This window comes from Pseudopodoces humilis, chromosome 16 (assembly GCF_049639895.1).
Source record: "Pseudopodoces humilis isolate 2021_Gansu_Grassland_sample_001 chromosome 16, ASM4963989v1, whole genome shotgun sequence".
Classification (NCBI taxonomy): domain Eukaryota; kingdom Metazoa; phylum Chordata; class Aves; order Passeriformes; family Paridae; genus Pseudopodoces; species Pseudopodoces humilis.
In genome coordinates, this window is record NC_142215.1 from 1,229,850 (window position 1) to 1,247,669 (window position 17,820).

The 17,820-nt window shown below is 43.1% G+C and overlaps 1 protein-coding gene across 2 annotated transcripts in view; it reads right to left on the bottom strand.

The window, feature by feature from the left end:
* Positions 1-673: 673 nt before the first annotated feature.
* MAP2K5 (mitogen-activated protein kinase kinase 5) overlaps positions 674-17,820 on the bottom strand; it is a 126,957-nt gene continuing 109,810 nt past the window's right edge. For both annotated transcript variants that reach the window (XM_005521794.3, XM_014251017.2), the window contains exon 22: positions 674-911. In XM_005521794.3, coding sequence (XP_005521851.2) covers positions 810-911 — 102 coding nt within the window. In that variant the 3' untranslated portion in view covers positions 674-809. The remainder of the gene's footprint in view (positions 912-17,820) is intronic.

Below are 17,820 nucleotides of genomic sequence, written 5' to 3' on the forward strand. Positions count from 1 at the left end.
GATCCTTCCCTTCTCCAGGGGAACATTCCCAGCTCTCCCTGGATCCTTCCCTTCTCCAGGGGAACATTCCCAGCTCTCCCTGGATCCTTCCCTTCTCCAGGGGAACATTCCCAGCTCTCCCTGGATCCTTCTCCTCTCCAGGGGAACATTCCCAGGCTCCAGAGCAGAGCCCTGTCCTGTTTCCCTTCCCCTTTCAAACCCTGATTCAGGATCAGGATCTGCAGAGCCTGGCCACGGATGCTCCTCACGTTTGGCCCTGAGGATTTGGGATGGATCCCGATCCCAGCAGCTGGCACTGGGAGCACAGAGGAGCATTCCCAGTCCTTTACTGGTGTGGTGCTGACCCACCTGGCACCCCTCACACCTCCTCACAGCGTGGGCAAGCCCAGACATTTCTCTTCTATTTTTTGGTCTGTTTGCTTTTGTTTCACACTTAAAGCCAGTATTTTTGTGGCTGCCTGCACTCAGAGACAGCCACCAACTCCTCAGGAAATCCTCTGGACACTCAGACAGTTAAAAAATACTCTGGAATCAGGAAACAGAAGATTCAGTAACCCAAAAATAGAGATATAAAATACTTGCTTTAAGGCTGTGTACAGTGTAACTGGAGATAACCTGGAAACTGCTCAGCAACAGAAGAAACAATCAAGAAAACCCCTTAATGTGGCGGTGAGGAAAAGGCAGCCAACAAATAATCCTGGTTTTGTCGATTCTTCTAGGAAATGGAGTAAAATACGATCTGGATAAACTGAGAGTCCAGAGGTGGTGATGATCCAGGTCGGGGAGGAGCTCTTGGGATGCTGCAGAGCTCACTGCGGTCCCTGGGATCGCCGCTCCTCCAGCATCCTGCACACCCACATGGACACAACCTCGGCATTGCCATCGTTGTACTGCACCACGAAGGGGTGGCCCTGCAGAGGGGACAGAGGGAAAACCAGGGAGGGGACATTTCAGGTGATTGATTTATCAACAGAGGGTGGAGAAATGGAAAACCAGGGAGGGGATACTTCAGGTGATTTAACATCAGAGGGAAGAGGTGGAAAACCAGGGAGGGGATATTTCGGGGAGAGATGGAAAACCAGGGAGGGGATATTTCAGGTGATTCATCAACTGTTTAAAGGGATTTATTGCTCAGGTAGGATCTTGGTCACCAAGGGGAGAGGAGCAACAAGTCAGGCACAGCCAGGGGTTTCCTCCTCACACAGCAACATTTTGGTCCAACAGTTGTCACAAAACTTGTTTCTGCTTCATACATTCTATATAATATATTAATAATTAATATATAATTAATAATCCTTAAACCCATCACCTTTGTTTAATTTTGCTGCACTGTCTTTGAGCCACTGAGCTGACACGCCACGTACCCACACACATTTCTGTTACAGCTTCCAGATCCTCAGCCTACCCTAAAATAAATCCTGTATACCCTATAAATCACATTATTACAGCTCAAACCTCACACCATTTTACCTAATGTAATTTCAAACCATTTTACCCAATATAATTTCATACTTACTCAAGGCACATTCCTACTTACAACTCCATGAACACAAGTTTGTAATTTTTCTACTTGATGTTTGTGTATATTTATCGTTACATTGACCCAAGCTCTTTCCAAGGCTGCAGATTGAACCCTTCAGCACTTGTGGAAGTTTCTATTTTTCCATTTCCCACAGGCAGGCTCAGCTAAACCCTTCTGGGGGAAAAGAAAATCCCTGCTGGAGCATCCTGTGGTTCCAGCCTGATTCCAACTGCTGGATTTCCTCCTGGATCCGCGTTACATCCCGAGCAGGAGGCGGCCCAGGCTCTTTGGAAATGCTCTTTTTTTATTTATTTTTGGTTGATTATTCCCTTTGCTCGTTGTGTTTTTGAGCCAGCTCCTTTCCAGGACAGCTGAGCAGTTGCTGGATGGTGTTTGGGTAAAATGATATCCCTTCCTGAAAAAAAAACACCTGTGAATCTGCTCCTCTGCTTGGAAATGTGTGTGATATCCCAAAATTCCTGTCTGTAACAGGGCCCTGTGCATCCTCCACAGGCACTGACATTCCAGCAGAGCTGGAGAGGAGCTGGACAAGGCAGGGAGTGATGGCATGAGGTGTTCTGCCCAGCACCGGGGTGGTTTTGGGTGGAAAAGTGCAGGAATAAATGAAATTCTTTTATCTCCAGCACAGCCCAGAAGCAGCTGTTTCACCTCTTCAACAAAACAAGCCAAGGACAGCAGAGAGAAGCAGGAGAGATCAAGCAGGAGGCACAGACAGGGGCAAGGAAAAATATCAATTTCCAAATGTTCCAGCCACTCTCCTCTCCTTTAGGATGGAGAGACCCCCGCAGCCAAAACCACCTCACACCCAAATATTTCTGCATTTCAGCTGCTCCAAATGAAATTTCAGCTGTGAAAGCTCAGCTCTGCACACTGCTCACCCTGTTTGCTTTGTTTTCTAAGGATATTCCACCAAAACCTGGAGGTTTCCACTCTTTTCTCCCTAGGAATAAGTTTAACTTGAAATTACCCTTCGGATTTCCCACGTTTTAAAGTCCTGCTCCAGTGAGGATTTGTCTCACTGGACAAATCCTGTTTTTACTAGAAGCTGTTTTTCAGAATCTGGTGGTTTTTCTCAGTTGTTTGTTTACAAATTGGGAATGGAAGAACAGAGATTTCCACCAGAACTCAGTAGGACCCATCTCTGCAAATCTTGGTTGCAGCATTTTCAGGTCAGGGAACCAAAAATCAAGGACACAAGCGACCCAAAGATGTCCAGTGCTCAAGGATGTGCCAAAATCTGCCTCCAAATCCACTTTGCTGCTTTTAACACCTGCCCTCACTCGGCAGCACCTGCAATAAAAACAAAATCAAAGGACCCACAGAGCTGGGGATGGTGCAGGACTCCATCAAACCCGACCTGTTTGCAGCAAGATTTGGGGTGAAAATCCAAAGATTTTCACAAGAGGGACTTGCACTTGGCTCAGCACCCAAAAATGTCTCAGGGAATTGTTGAGGTTTTCCTCCAAGGTCTCCAGCACTGCGGTGGTTTTCTCTCTCTTATGAAATCTTTTCATAAACTCATCCCTGCCCTCTGTAATTTTGTCATTATTCAGCAGCCAATCCCACATTTCCCCCCTTTTCAGGCATCCTGAGCATTGCAAAAATTCCCCAGAGCACAGAGACCTCCCAAAGCAGCGCCTGAAACTGGAGATTCCTCTGGAAAGGAGAGAAAGGAGCAGGGAGGTGAAGAATAAGGGAAAAAAAAAATCCCCAAAAAACCAAAATCCAAACCAGCAAAGGAGAAATGCAGCAGGAACAGAGCTGGCACCTCAGGGAGGACACAACAACAGCCCCAGCAGTTTGGACACCATCAATAAATCCTCAGCCACCAACACAAGCAGCCCTGAATTCAGGAGTGAGCAATATGTTCTCACCCAAACTGGGCTTAAATATTCCCACAGGGATTTATTGCAAGGGAAGACTGAGAAAAGGTAAATGTGTGCAAGCTTGAAATGCATTTTCTGTTGCAGGGATCAGCTCCTCCCTGGCCTGGTGAGGTTATCCTACCCTGCACAGCTTTATTTTTGGGGACTCATCATCCCATCCTTGTGCATTTCAGATTTCCTCAGGCTCCCACACAGGTTCACAACAAAACAATAACCTCCTCCTAAGCAATTTTTAAATATTCAGCCTTAAAAATACCTGGAAACAGCAGAGCCAGAACGAAAAGAGGTTGAAAATCCAGCACCAAACTGGTTTTTCTTTCTGGCCTGATACTGGTAACCACCTCCTTCCCAATTTTCAAATATTCAGCCTTAAAATACTTCGAACTCAGCACAACCAGAAGGAAAAGAGGTTGAAAATCCAGCACCAAACTGGTTTTTCTTGCTGGCCTGATACTGGGAACCACCTCCTTCCCAATTTTTAAATATTCAGCCTTAAAAATACCTGGAAACAGCAGAGGTAGAAGGAAAGAGGTTGAAAATCCAGCACCAAACTTGTTTTTCTTGCTGGCCTGGTACTGGTGTGCCTTGCCCTGGCCCAGTGGGATGCACTGGGAATCCTGCAGGGAATGGGAAGTGGCTGCTGGAAGAGCTGGGAGCTGGAAAGGTCAGGCAGGACAGGGCCAGGGCTGGCCCCCAGTGAGTGTCAGGCAGCCTAATTTTGTGTGTCAACCCCGAAAATGAGATAAACAATGACAAACCAGGCTTTTTAAATGAACTTGTCTCATCTAGTTCTCTTGATAAAGGGTACATTTCTCCAGTTGCAGTGTCCCACCAGACAGGTTTAACTCTTTCACTGGGGAGCTCCTCACGGAGGGGGAGGTGAAGGATTTAAATATCTGACAGGAAATTAAAAGGGCAGTGCCCCCCTGAACACAGAGCCCTGCTAATTCCAACTCAGTGCTCACCAACCATCAATCATTTAGCCCAGTCAATTAAACCACCATTATTCAAGGGTAAAAGTTCCATCATTTTACCCAGCCTGAAAATTCAGCAATTTGCTTTTGTGGCCTTCTCCTCTGGCCCTCAAAAAATAGAAATATCTTTGTTTCTGATAATAACCCACCCTGAGTTTATTGCCACAGACCTTGCACGGTGTCCTGGGCAGGGCTGCAGCTCCGTGGGCCTTTTCCAGCCCCAAGTGCCCACCTGGAGTGGATGAAATTCCCTCTAGGAGACAAAAATCATCACCCACAGCCCCAAATCTGGGGTCCCCGAGTGCCTCCAGCTCTTCTCACGCACAAATCCCGGGAAAAGCAAAGCTTCAGCAGAGCCTCTCCCATAGAAAAGATCCTCTGACCATAAAATGTTTGTGTTTGGAGAGCACCAAGGAGGTTCAGGCCAGTGCCAAAGGACAGGCAGGCCATAATAAATCCCCTGGGATTTCAGAGCACTGTCTGGGCAGTGTTTCTGCTTTAAAAGTCCATGGAACAGGACCTAGAATGGTGACAAGGCACATCCCCAGCCTGAAATGCCACCCATTTCCTTGGAAATGGCCAGAAATGAGGGATTTTTTCCTCCCCAGGGTGGTGTTCCCTGGGGAACAGAACTTGGGAGGGATGAGGACAGGCCAGGAACCTGAATCCCAAACGCTGGGAATAAATCAGATCCACAACAGCACCTCCTCATATATTTTCCCCTGGGACAGTGAGAGGCTAATTGAGGAGGGCAGAAAATTAAAAATGATAAGAAAAATTCCTCATGCTTACACAAGGAAGGTGGGGAAATGAGTGGGGCCACCCTTTGAACATTAATTTTTCCAGGAGCCCTCCCAGCCTGAGCTCCCTTTATTTCCAAGCAGCACGGCCAAATCCACAAATTCCATTTAAAAATTTTTTGACCTCAACACAACAACAAAAAAAAAAAACCCAAAAAACCCACAATCAAAAGATCCCAACTGTTGCAGGCACAGCCTATCAAGACAATGGCCGTGCCCTCAGCCAGCATTTCAAATACAGTTTATTAGTGTGTGATATGAAAAGGGTATTTTTATTGCATGATATAATGCAATGGGACCTTGGGCGCTCTGCAGAAGGACCTTGCACTCAGAAGTGTAATGAACCCATAGTCCAAAAAACATTTTACTGTACATTAACCTATCATTAATGGCACATTAGGGCTGGGGGCATTGCACGCTCGCTGGTCAGGGCTCCATCAGGACAGTGTGCAGGAAAGCACAGTCTGCCCAGGCTTAAAACAAATCGAGAAAATAAAAATTACTGCTGGCTGCTTTGAGGGGAGCTGGCTGGCTGCTTAACCTGCAGCTTTTTAAAGGGGGGATGAGGAAGATGCAGCAGTTTGTTGGCGTGATCTGAATGCATCAGGTGCAGCTTTTCCTGCACAAAGCACAGCAGCTGGGAAGAATAAAGTGAAAACTGGAAGCTTGTTCCTCTTCCCTGCCATTCCCTCATTTCTCCCTGGCAGGAGGAGTTGGGAATGGGAAGAGCATCCTCTGACCCAGCTCTCCCTGGAACACCCGGGATCTGTTTTGCCTCTGCACCTGTTCCACCTGAGCAGAATTCCAGCCCTGCCAGCACTAATTCCATGTGAAACGTGAGCAAACCACTGAATTCCCAGTGCTCCCAGAGCAGGTGGGACTTCCATGCCTTCCCCCACTCCAGGTGCTCTGTTCAAAGCACAGAGCAAATGCTGAGCTCGTCCCTCCAGCTCCAAAGAATTCCAACCTGGCTGTCCAGCAGCACATCCCAGCTGGTTCTGCCATTGCTGCTGAGGTGTCTGCGCTCTTTACAGCTCTTGGAATTAACTCAGGGCATGGATTCCAGGGGAAATTCCTGCCCATCCTCAAGTTTAATGGGAGACAAGTCTGACCTCCAAGAGGACAAACACAAAGCTCAGCTCCGGAGCTGCACCAACTTCCCAGGACTCCTGGGAACACAGAGTGCTGAGTAACCCAAAGAGCTTCCCAAAATCCCTGGAGACACAGAGTGCTGAGTAACCCAAAGAGCTTCCCAAAATTCCTGGGAACACAGAGTGCTGAGTAACCCAAAGAGCTTCCCAGGACTCCTGGGAACACAGAGTGCTGAGTAACCCAAAGAGCTTCCCAAAATCCCTGGAGACACAAAGTGCTGAGTAACCCAAACCACCCCAAACTGACCCCGGGTCTCCCTGCAGTGACCTCAGCACGTGTCAGGATTTCACCACTCCACCAGTGAGGAAGGATTTTCCATCTCAAGCTGCTGCCTCCAAGGACAAGCCACACTAAAAGCTGTTCTAATTATCTGTGCCAGCTATCCACAGGATCCAACTGCGGCTCCCACAGCCAGGAATAGCAGCGAGGAATCCTCAGGCCAATTCTCTCTCTGCCGACTCCCCAACCATGGTTAATTCACAGGCACAGGAGGTGGCAGGGTGGCCTCAGGGGATGCTCCACGTGTGGAAGGACCCTGCACCACACTATTGAAGTGGGATCCAGCTGCTCCATCCCTTGTTTTCCTTTTGAAATTTTGGGATTTTTTATTTTTTAAAAAAAACCCTTTTAAGGGAAGTGTGAGCACCTGAAGTGCTTGGAGCAGCAGGGGCTGGGAGGCTTGGTTTGTGTGTCTGCCAAGAGGGGCCCAAAGCTGCAGCAAGGTCAGCTGCAGCCTCCTCGGATCTTCCAAATGGGATTGCAGATCACAGATTGAGCTTAACCCTAAAATTCCAGCTCCTCCTGGGGACTTGCAAGGCTGTGCTTGATCTGGGAGCGAGTGTTCGCTGGCCCAGTTCTCTCTCCCTGCTCATGTCCTCAGACTATTGAGGGCAAGGACTGCGCTGGCTGTGCTGGAGAGGCTCCAGAGCTGGTGCTGCAGAGAAAGCTCCAGAACAGGGGAGGGAATCACGGAATCACAGCACCATGGGCTGGAAGGACCCTAAAACCCATCCAGTCCCACCCCTGCCCTGGGCAGGGTCACCTCCCACTATCCCAGACTGCTCCAAGTCCAACCTTGAGCACTCCCAGCATGGACCAGCGGCGTTTTCTGGGCGGAGATGAGGCAGGAACAAGAACACATCCACAGGGAAAACCAAGTCTGATTCTTTTCCTGGAAGTTTCTGCTCCTTCCTGGCTCCCCAGCGGAGAGCAGAGCCCAGCCTGCACTCGGCAAGTGGGGAGTTTTGTTTGTTGCCTGGCCTCCCTAACATACACTGTAATTAAAACGTTGATTACTAAACAGTTTAAATATATGACAGACAATGCAGTTAAAGCCTACAGTTAGGTCAATATGTGATTTAGATTTGCCATTTAAAAACTCTCATTTAAATTTTGCATACATTAATCACTACCATACTTCAATGTTCTGATATCCACCTGACTACACTATTAAAATAAAACTTGCTGCCCCAGGGAAATCCTACTTATTCTTAATTGTTTCGAGGCTTTGATGGGCTTTTAATCTAAGATTAATTTATGCAATTTTAAATAACTCTTCTTATGATTAATAAGCTTGAAAATTAAAAGGAGTCTAAAGCAATTATAATGAGCATTTGGTCATAACCTCATTAGGAGAAGGAGTGAAGGATACAGCTCTGGAATTCTTACAAGACTACAATTTAAGGTTACTTTCAGAGGAGTCAAAGATAGTTCTTGAAATTGCAAAGGCAGATTAGCCTAGGTCAGCCTTAGAACTATGGCTACCTAGATTAGCACACTGATGATTTTATCCCTCTGATGATATGTGAGACAGTGAAAAGATGATACAAAACAAAGATAAATGGGTAACACAACGAAGCACTGAAGCCTCGGGGGTTACATTTCGTCCTCCTATTTTTTTTCTTTTCTTTTGAGAAGTACTTTTTCCCCCCTATTATTTATCTGGTTGTAGATTGACTTTCACCGACACATTTTTCCTTTTTATATGATAAAAGTTAATTGCAAGCCATTTTCAGCTGGTTTAGTTTTGCTGAGGCACCAAAACTCTCCTGCAATTTCCAGAATTTGTCTTCAAATAACAACAGTCCCCAGGCCTGAGGGATGGACCAAGAGGAAGAACAGCTTCACTTCGACCCCAACACCTTGACCTGAAGAGCAACTGTCTACACACCTCACCTGAATTTCCATTTTTAAACAGCAATACAGATTCTTTGTTATGATTAAAGTATTATTTTTCCAAGCTTTGGACAGCTGGTGACCCCAAAACAAACCTCAGAGACCCCTCGTGTATTTGATGTGTCCAAGCTGGCAACTCATCACCAGACAAAGGGTCAGGAGGGAATCTTTTGGGTCAGAAATCGGAGCAGCTCCACTCCACAGCCGGACCTGACTTCCAACTACTCAACCCCTCCTCCTGCAGGACCCTGGGTCTGCTATTTGTTCCCTTCCTGTGGCAAAGACTGAAATTTATTCCAGAGTTTAGGGTTTGGCTGTGGTGCAGAGGAATCTATTTGCCCATCTGCAGATCGTTCTTTCCACAGCAGTTCTGCTTTTGATATTTGTTGTTAAACCAGTAACCGTCCTTGGCACTCCTCGCGCCGTTCAGCCGAAAATGAGCCAGCTCCCAGCAAAGCTACTTCAGTTTTTGTGTTATGACTCTTAAAACAAACTAAAGCCACCGAAATCGAATTGGAGCTTACTTCTGCAAGTGCTGCTGAGGTTAAGAAGAGCTGCAGAGGAAGAATGGGGAGAGTGGCCCAAGGCTGATGGAGTTTGTCAACATTAGCAAGCTGTCGACAACAGAAGCAGCTCTGCTGAGTGAAACGCTCGGTGCAACATTTTAGGGATGGAAAAGGTTTGACTTTTGCCCAGCTCTGGTCTGGTTTGTGGCCTCAGTGCCCATTAGTAGCTGGAGCTCATTAGGTGTGTGCCTGGAGCACATCTTCTGGTGGGGTTTCATTTGAAATCGATTCAATTTGTGAGCTTCAAGACCTGGCTGTGAGGAGAATGAAAGAGTGGGGGCTCAGAAAGAGCAGAGATTCACACCAGAAATGCACACCTGACCTGAACTCTGATGGAGCTGCAGCTGCAGAAGTGTCCTCAGCTCCAGCACACAAACGGTCTCGGTGACACCAAACGGAGTCAGGAATTAAAAGCTGAAACAGAATTTCCTTCAAACAAGGACTAAATGTTCCCTGCAGTATTTCCTTCAAATGAGGACTAAATGTTCCCTACAGCACTTCCTTCAAATGAGGACTAAGCGTTCTCCTAGACTGGGGGAGAAGAGTGAAGAAAACAACTGTTTTCCCCAAGTTTTTCTACTGGGGAAAAAAAAAAATTTGCTAAGCAAATTACTAAGCTGAAGTAAACTGAAACAATCTCCTAAATGTTTGTCACCCAAACCTTGGAGAAGAAAACGCTGTGTGCATACACGCACAAATAACAACAATTAACAAAAGCAAGAAAACCCTGAAAATGATGTGGCTGGAAGCAAAAAGGGAGAATGAAACAGCTCGTACTTCGTTAGCATTTTTGTGATGAAGTTTCTGCAAATGAACAAGTTGTTTTTAGAAGCACCAGTACGGTCATCCTGCATTCCACGGCTACACGCTGCCTGCACGGAGTGCAAAATAACATCCCCGTGTTTGCCAGGCTTTGTTAAGGGACTAAAGAAAATATTAAATTATCGAGGTGAAGGCGCTGCCAAATCTCCTGGTCTGAGGAGCAGAGAAAGCCCAGGTATGAAACGATGGTGGAGTAAATGCACAGAGCCCTGCTGAAAACACAGAAAAGGCAAAATATATCACCACTAGTTGGCTTGGGAAAAAATATATAAATTCCTCTGAATCTCTCCCAAGGTCACTGAACAGTGACTGAGGCCACCAGCACCATTTCCACTCTCAGAGTTGTATTTTAATCCAGCTTTTCCCTGGTGGAAACCTGGCTCTCCTCAGCCCAGCAGGCACAGGCTCATCCCGATTTACACCAGCAGAGTGTTTCCCCCAACCTCTCCCATCAAATCCGAGCAGGCAGATGCACATTTATGGGACAATGAACTTCTCCACGGCTGTATTTTGGTGTTCCAGCCTGAATAAATAAATAAAACCTGAATAAAGCCGCGTGTTCTGAGCTCTGCCCCGGCTGGGAGCCGGATCCGGAGGGGAGGCCGCGGCTTAAAAAAAAAAGAAAAAAAAAGAAAAAAAAAAGAAAAGAAATAAAAAAGAAATCATGTTTAATTTAAAAATTAGAAACTGGAGCAGGCTGTGAGCACAGAGGTTGATTGAAACAAAATTTAAATTCCTGTCAAGCCCATTTAAACACAGGGGCCCTTCATAGGCAATTAGCTGCTCCCTGTGAAGGCTGAGCGAGGCCGGGCCTGGTCACTGTGAGGAGCCGAGAAAAATTAACTAAAACCAGGCGCTATGAAATATTTAGCCTCCCAGTTTATCACAGGGGTTTGGAAGTGTAAACAAGACAAAAATCGATTCCTCCGTGCCCTCCAATCAATCCCCCAAAATGGCGAGGGCATCTGTTTCTGCTCAATTTTGTTTACTCTGGCAGATTTGCCTTAATTGCGGTTGTTTATCTCCCGTTGTCCCCGGGGCCCTAATCTCCCGATTACTAATACTTAACACTCATTTCACATCTAAAGCTACTTCTAATCCTCAACAGGTTTCTGGAGCTCTTAAAATTATGGAGACGAGGGAGATTTTGCTTTGTGAGAGGAGCATTTTGTGACCCGCAACCAGCTGGGCCCAATCGTCACCAGGGATGGCGACGACAAAGGTGCTAAAAGGCTCTTTCACAAACTCCACCGGGAACACCACGGAATAAAAAAGGCTTTTGATGGGGAAAAAAGAGAAAAAAGGGAAAAAAAACCCCACCTCGAACAAGGGGGCTCTAGCAGTCCAGCCAAATAAAGTTACTGTCATAATCAAGCGCTGTCAATCACAATGAAAATCCAATTAAAATATCTTGCAGCACGGCCCCTCTTCAGGAGAAAAATGTCCTCTATTTATATGAGGTGGGGTTTTTTTTCCTTTTTTTTTTTTTTTTGTCAACTGCACAAATTAGAAAGTCGTATTAATTGATTTTTTTACTACTTTAGGCTCTGATCCTCCAGCTGAATTTCTGTGGATGGAAGAATCAAGCGGCACAAATCTGATTAAGGGATTTGAGGCATAATGCACACAGGTCACTAAGAAGCCATATCTCTATCTCCTGCTTTATACTCCGCTTATTCATAGGCAATTATTACTCTTATTTAATACTGCAGGAGTGTCCTGAGGTGCTAATTGGACTAGAGACCCACATGTAGCTGGTACTGCACAAGCACCAGCCATTTTAATCTATGCAGAGTGTCTGAATACATTTCAAATGCCAATTTCATTACACAAATAAAAAACTGTACGTGGATTTCAACAGTTGCCCGTTGGAGAAAATTCCTTGATGAATTTGGAGTGAATAGAAAGGATGCTATTCTGGGATTTAAGGATATGGGTCTTATTTTGGAACTGCTAGCAGATTTCTTTTTCTAAATTTTAAAAAATAAATATGTAAGGAAGACAGCTGACATAAAACATCAACGAGGCAAATGCACAACTTCTCAATATCCAGTCACTGAAAGATTTGCAATTCTGCTACCGAAATGAGTGAGATGTAAATATTTGTCCCTGTGCCTGGAGAACTACTCAACAACCAGCAGTGCCAAATGAAACATTTGCTCAAATTAAACTGCAAAGCCCAGGAGACTCAAGTAACCAAAAAATATGAACTATACTGATCCCTGTAAGCTGTTGCCAGTTTGTTTTTGTCCAATTTCCTTAGATTTTCAACACCTCTTCGAGCCAACTCGAGTCATTCCTTTTCACGTTTCTCTGGGAAGTGCTGCTATTTTGTGCAGCTCCAGGGCACGTGGGGAAGGGGAAGTCAGATGTTTGCTGGAGGAACTGGGTGATCCCACGGCAGTGGGTGCAGCAGGCAGGGAATGAATCCAAAGCCCCCAGCTCACCGTGTCACCGTCTTGCTCTTGGGTGATTGCTGGATTTAGTGACACTGACAGAATGCGTTTCTCCATTTCGAGAGCTGATTTCTCAAGTGGCAAAGAAGAACTGACACCCCCAAGGACAGAGATGGCTTTCCCCCCCCTTTTTTTGATTTTTTTTTGAAAGACAGAGGGGGAAATATCCCTGACCCACCTTTCCCAATTTCACCTCAGTGAGCAATGCTGCCACCTGAAGAAACACAGATTTTTTTCCTCTCCAGCTACCTTGAGCAAGGAAGATAATGAGCACTCAGGGACAGGAGCATCCCAAGCCCTGCTGTGAAATCCTCAATATAAATTTTGTCTTCAGAAACTCCAGAACTCCTTGTGCACTGCATGTCTGAACTGAGAGACTGAAGATCCGTACTTATCACATGTGGTTGAAATGGAGGATCCTAGGAAGTCTTTTCCAACCTCAATAATTCTGTAACAGCTAAAATACTGGGCTCTGTACTTATTTTTTTCCTTGAGAAACCAGGAGAGAGTCCTTTCCTTCACACCTGTGTGTGTTTGGTGTCTGTCAGAACCTCCCCTTGGCATGGAATAATAACTGGGACTGACAGAGGAGAGGCTGAACATCTGCAAACAAAGCCATCCCTCACAGGTCCAAGCACAGACAACTTCATCATCCCTGATGGGAGATCCTGCACCAGCCCAGGATAACAAAGAAGTAACTAAAAAGGGAAAATTCTTGGCTCCCTGTGATGGCCAAACATCTGGAGAGGTGCACACAGCAACCGTGGGTCTCCAAAGCTGATCTGCCAGGGTCTCTGGGGTGTGGCTGTGAAAAGAAAAGTGCTGAGAGCCCAAAAATCATCATCATCATCATGCAAAGCCACTCAGCGATATCACTGGGGGAAAGCCCTTGTGTTGACAAGCCTGAGCAGCAGTGTTTTATTGGCTTTATTTTGAGGTTTAGATGAAAATCCAGGCAGGATTATGCTGATCCTCCGTTTGTTTGTTTAAACCATAAAAGTATTTCCTGAGAGCTGAAACCAGGGGTTTAACACCACAAACTGCAAATATGTTTAGCTACCGTGCAGACCCTCTAAAATAAAGCTACAGAAAATAGAACTACTTAAAATCCTCACATTTTTAATTTCCTTCTTGGACTTGTTGGAGTTGTAGGAACAGTCAGCCAGAATCCATTTTTAAGAGTCTCTGACATCTTGACACGTGTCTTAAGACATTTAAATACACAAAATAACTGTTTATCTGGGGGGAAAAATACCCATTATAGCCAATAAAATCTGGGTGCCTGGTCCTGGGATGGAGGGAGGGATTGCTGGATGCAAAGGAATGGGGAATTTCAAAATTGCACTAGGCATTGAAAGAAACAAAATACCAAAGCAGAACAGGTTTTCCAGCATTTCAGTGGTTTTGACACAGATGATACACGTTTTATCACACCATGTTTAAATTAATCAACATAAGAAGCGTCAGTTATTTAAATTCCGTAAAGGAGAAAAGCTCCTGGTTGTGTTGAAAATGGAACAATTTGAAATAAAATCATTAGATCTGGGCAAAGGTAATGGCGTGTGGGAGGTGACCGGATCCTCTCCCTGCCCAGTTTTTCCTGGAGAAATCCTAAAGGCTTTGCTTTGATGCCTCCACAGGAAAGCACAAGAGAACAACAGCTCCATTCCCGACTTTGGGTGTTTCAAATACAATTTCTTTACGTCAACGCCCCCCGTTCCAACAACCGCAGCACGCAGGAGTTCAACGCTGCTCTAACAAAAAAAAAACAAACCTCACCAAGAGACTCCAGCAATTCCCAAAAAAAAAAAAAAGGAATTGCAGAAGGCAAGGCCGAGCTTGCAGCTAAAGAAGAGATTTTAAACAATTACCAAAGCAGGGCGGTGATATCATAAAGGCAATTTCTGCGCTAGCTTGTTTTCTGCGACTCTCTTTGCCTCTGAACAGCTAGAACAGATAATAACTATTAGTAAATCAAACTCCTGCAATATCCAGCTGTGCCTCCCACATTTACATACAGATAGAATGGGTATATGTTTTTAATATGTATGCCAGCCGTACTTTTACCACAGCTGAAGCGCACGCTACAAAGGAGGAGGAGAATGGGAATGGAATCAGCATGAGATAATAAAGTGGCCTAGATAAAGTATTAGCCAGCGATTGATCTCAAACAGGGGATGTTGCTTCTCTCTGACCTGATTACTTACTATGCATAGATTCCATTAAATAGAGCTTAGAATGGAAAGCTTGGGGAAAACACCGTAAATACAGGCACATCCCCAGCCTGGATGCTTCCCTGGACTCTGGGCGTGAGCTGAAACCTCGCCTGGGCCGCCACAGCACAACTCCTAAATAAGCACAGCCCCCAGAGGCAGAAAAACTCTGAGTTTCTGGCAAAAAAACCCACAAGGGTAAAGGGGAAAAATGTCTTTTTACAGGAGAATTGTTGAGATTTTGGTGTTGGAAAGGGAGGGGAGAGACAGAGGAATGTGCTGTGCAGTCTTCCCCTGTGATAATACAGGAATATATTCAATTTAATTGGTCCTCTCTGCCTTTATTTTAAAAGGGAACAAACAGGAGAGAAAAGAGCAGCTTTTTAGAGTAAGTTTAGGATGACCACTGGTAAATTCTGAGGTTGTTGCTTTCCCTGAATGGACAATTTTCTCTTTACTTGGTGAAATTCCTTATTTCACGGCTGTGGAACGAGCTTTGATTACGTGGGTACGGAAAAACCAAGGGGATATCTTGTTTTGGGGATGGCTGCATGGGAGAAAGGGCAGTGAGCAAATAAATCATAAAAGAAATAAAGAAATAATAATAAAATAAATAATAATAAAATAAATAATAATAAAATAAATAATAATAAAATAAATAAAAATAAAATAAATAAGAAATAAAATAAATAAGAAATAAAATAAATAATAAAGAAAAGTGTGAATGTGTACATTAGAGAGTTTTCTTAAGTCACTGGGTGAAAAAGTGTTATAAATGAAATTAAATTTATCAATAAGAATTTTCTAACATATATTACAAAAAGTTAAAGTTAGTTTAGAAAGCAAGAGGCAAGATGGAGGATTTCAAATGTTGTTTCTTTTCCTTTTTTCTTCTTCATGTTCTTCTTTTAGAGGTTTTTGGGTAATAATGAGTGATTGGATAGAAAATGCCACAGTGCAGCAAACAGGTGTTGGGTCACTGTGTCATTAAGAAAAATAATTAATGTGTCTATTGTTAATTGGGTAAAAATAAGTATAAAGACAAAAGAACTGCGTAGTTTGGGGTCATTTTGTGTCTTTAGAGGCCAAAGTGAGCCACAAGGGCATTTTATACCATCAGTGAATTAAACTTGTGCAGAAAGTCTGGAGAGACCTGCCCAGTTTTGGGATAAAAATTTTTGTCTTTTGATTTAAATATTTTTGTCTGATAAACACAAGAAACAAGATCCTAACGGGATTTGGAGTTTTGTCCTGACCCCGAGAACTGAGATAAACGGGATCCCCAAGAGGGAGGATCCCAAAAGAGTTCAGCCCAAAGAGGTCTGAGAAATCCAGGAGTAGAGAAAAATGCAGAAGAATCGAGAGAAAAAAGAAAGAAAAATGAATTGTTAGAAAAGTTACACCTTTGTTTTGCTTTCAGGCTTGAATTATCCTAAAGTGGCCCCAAACCAGTGGGAAGGGGAGGAAGATGATGCTCTGGTTTGTGTGAAGGTGAGGATGGCTGTGTGTGACACCTCCCAGCGCTGCCTGCACTGTGCTTTTAATTAAAAACATGGTTTTAATTAAAAATAAAGCACCAAAACTCAAGGAACGAGGTGAGATCCTGCTCTGGTTGGAGGTGACCTCGAAGATCCGGGGTTTCAGTGCTTCCCTCTGGGCATCCCTGACATCCACCAGAGCCACGTGGTCAGGAAAATGGAATTAAAAGGTGGGAAATTTCAGAATTCACAGGATATTTGTGTTCAAGGAATGTTCTCTGCCTTGCTTGGGGATCAAATGGACTTCACGACCCTCAAGGGCTTTTCCAACTCAGTGATTCTGGGATATTGAAAGTTGGGGTTTTGGTTGGTTGTTTTTTTTTTCCCTGGCCCCATAATTATAAAAATATATATTCAAAAAATTAAAATATATTATAAATTATTAAAAAATATATAATTATAAAAATAATTATAAATTTTTATGTAATTTTATGTAATTTTTGTCCATTTCTTGTGTGTATCTGTGCACACAGACTCATGGTGCTAGTGTATATATTCATATTAATTTTATAAATAAAGTCCTCCTTGACAGGACTGGGGAAAAGCAAAAATAGAAAGAGTTTGACTCTATAAATATAATACAGTATATATATAAATTATACATATATATATATAAAAAAAATATTTTATATATTATATATATATAAAAAATATATATATTTATAGAAATAGTATATCAGAATAATATAAATAATATAAAATAGTAATCTAATAACAATAAAAATAATAAAATAATAATATAAAATATTATTTATATAAATAATAGAAATAATGTAATATAAATTATATGAATGATGTAAATGATATATAATGTAATGTAATGTAATATAAATAATATATGATATATGATATAATGTAATGTAAAATGTAATATAATAAATGTAACATAATAAATGTAATATAATAAATGTAATATAATAAATGTCATAAATATAATAAATGTAATATGATATTATATGATATTATATAATATGATATGATATAATATTATATAATATGATATAATATATGATATGATATGATATGATATGATATAATAATATAATATAATATAATATAATATAATATAATATAATATAATATAACATAATATAATATAATATTATATAATATAATATAATATAATATAATATAATATAATATAATATAATGTAATATAATAATATAATATAGTGAGCAGCTCCTGTTTTACTACTTGTTGTAAGTTCATTTCTAACAGAATAAAAAGCAGGGGGGAAAAAAACGGCAACAAATTCCTTAAAAAAGTAGGAACACTCCTTTTTTATATATATTTTTTTTTTCCCAGAGGTGCCAGAATTTCCAAATAATTTCACAAAACACCTCCTTTAGAGGGGAGCAGCACTCTGCAGGGCATGTAGTTGTAAAGATAAATCTGTGCACTTCCCTGCTACCGCAGGCACTCACCCTTTGGCCTCATTTTTATGGCTCTACACCCTGGAGTGGTGTTATTGCTCACAAACATCCCCACGCACGCTTCTGGATCTGCAGATGTTTTATTTATAAGTGGCATCACCAAAATGTGCATTTGCAAAAGGAGAGAGGTTTTGTTTTTATTTTATGAAACCCCATTCCATTGTTTTAATAGCTGAGGCAGCCAGCCGTGGCAGAATAGAGCACGAGGTAAATGTGGCTGCAGCTCCAGAACCTGCTCCAAGTTTTCTCAGATGTGACTAA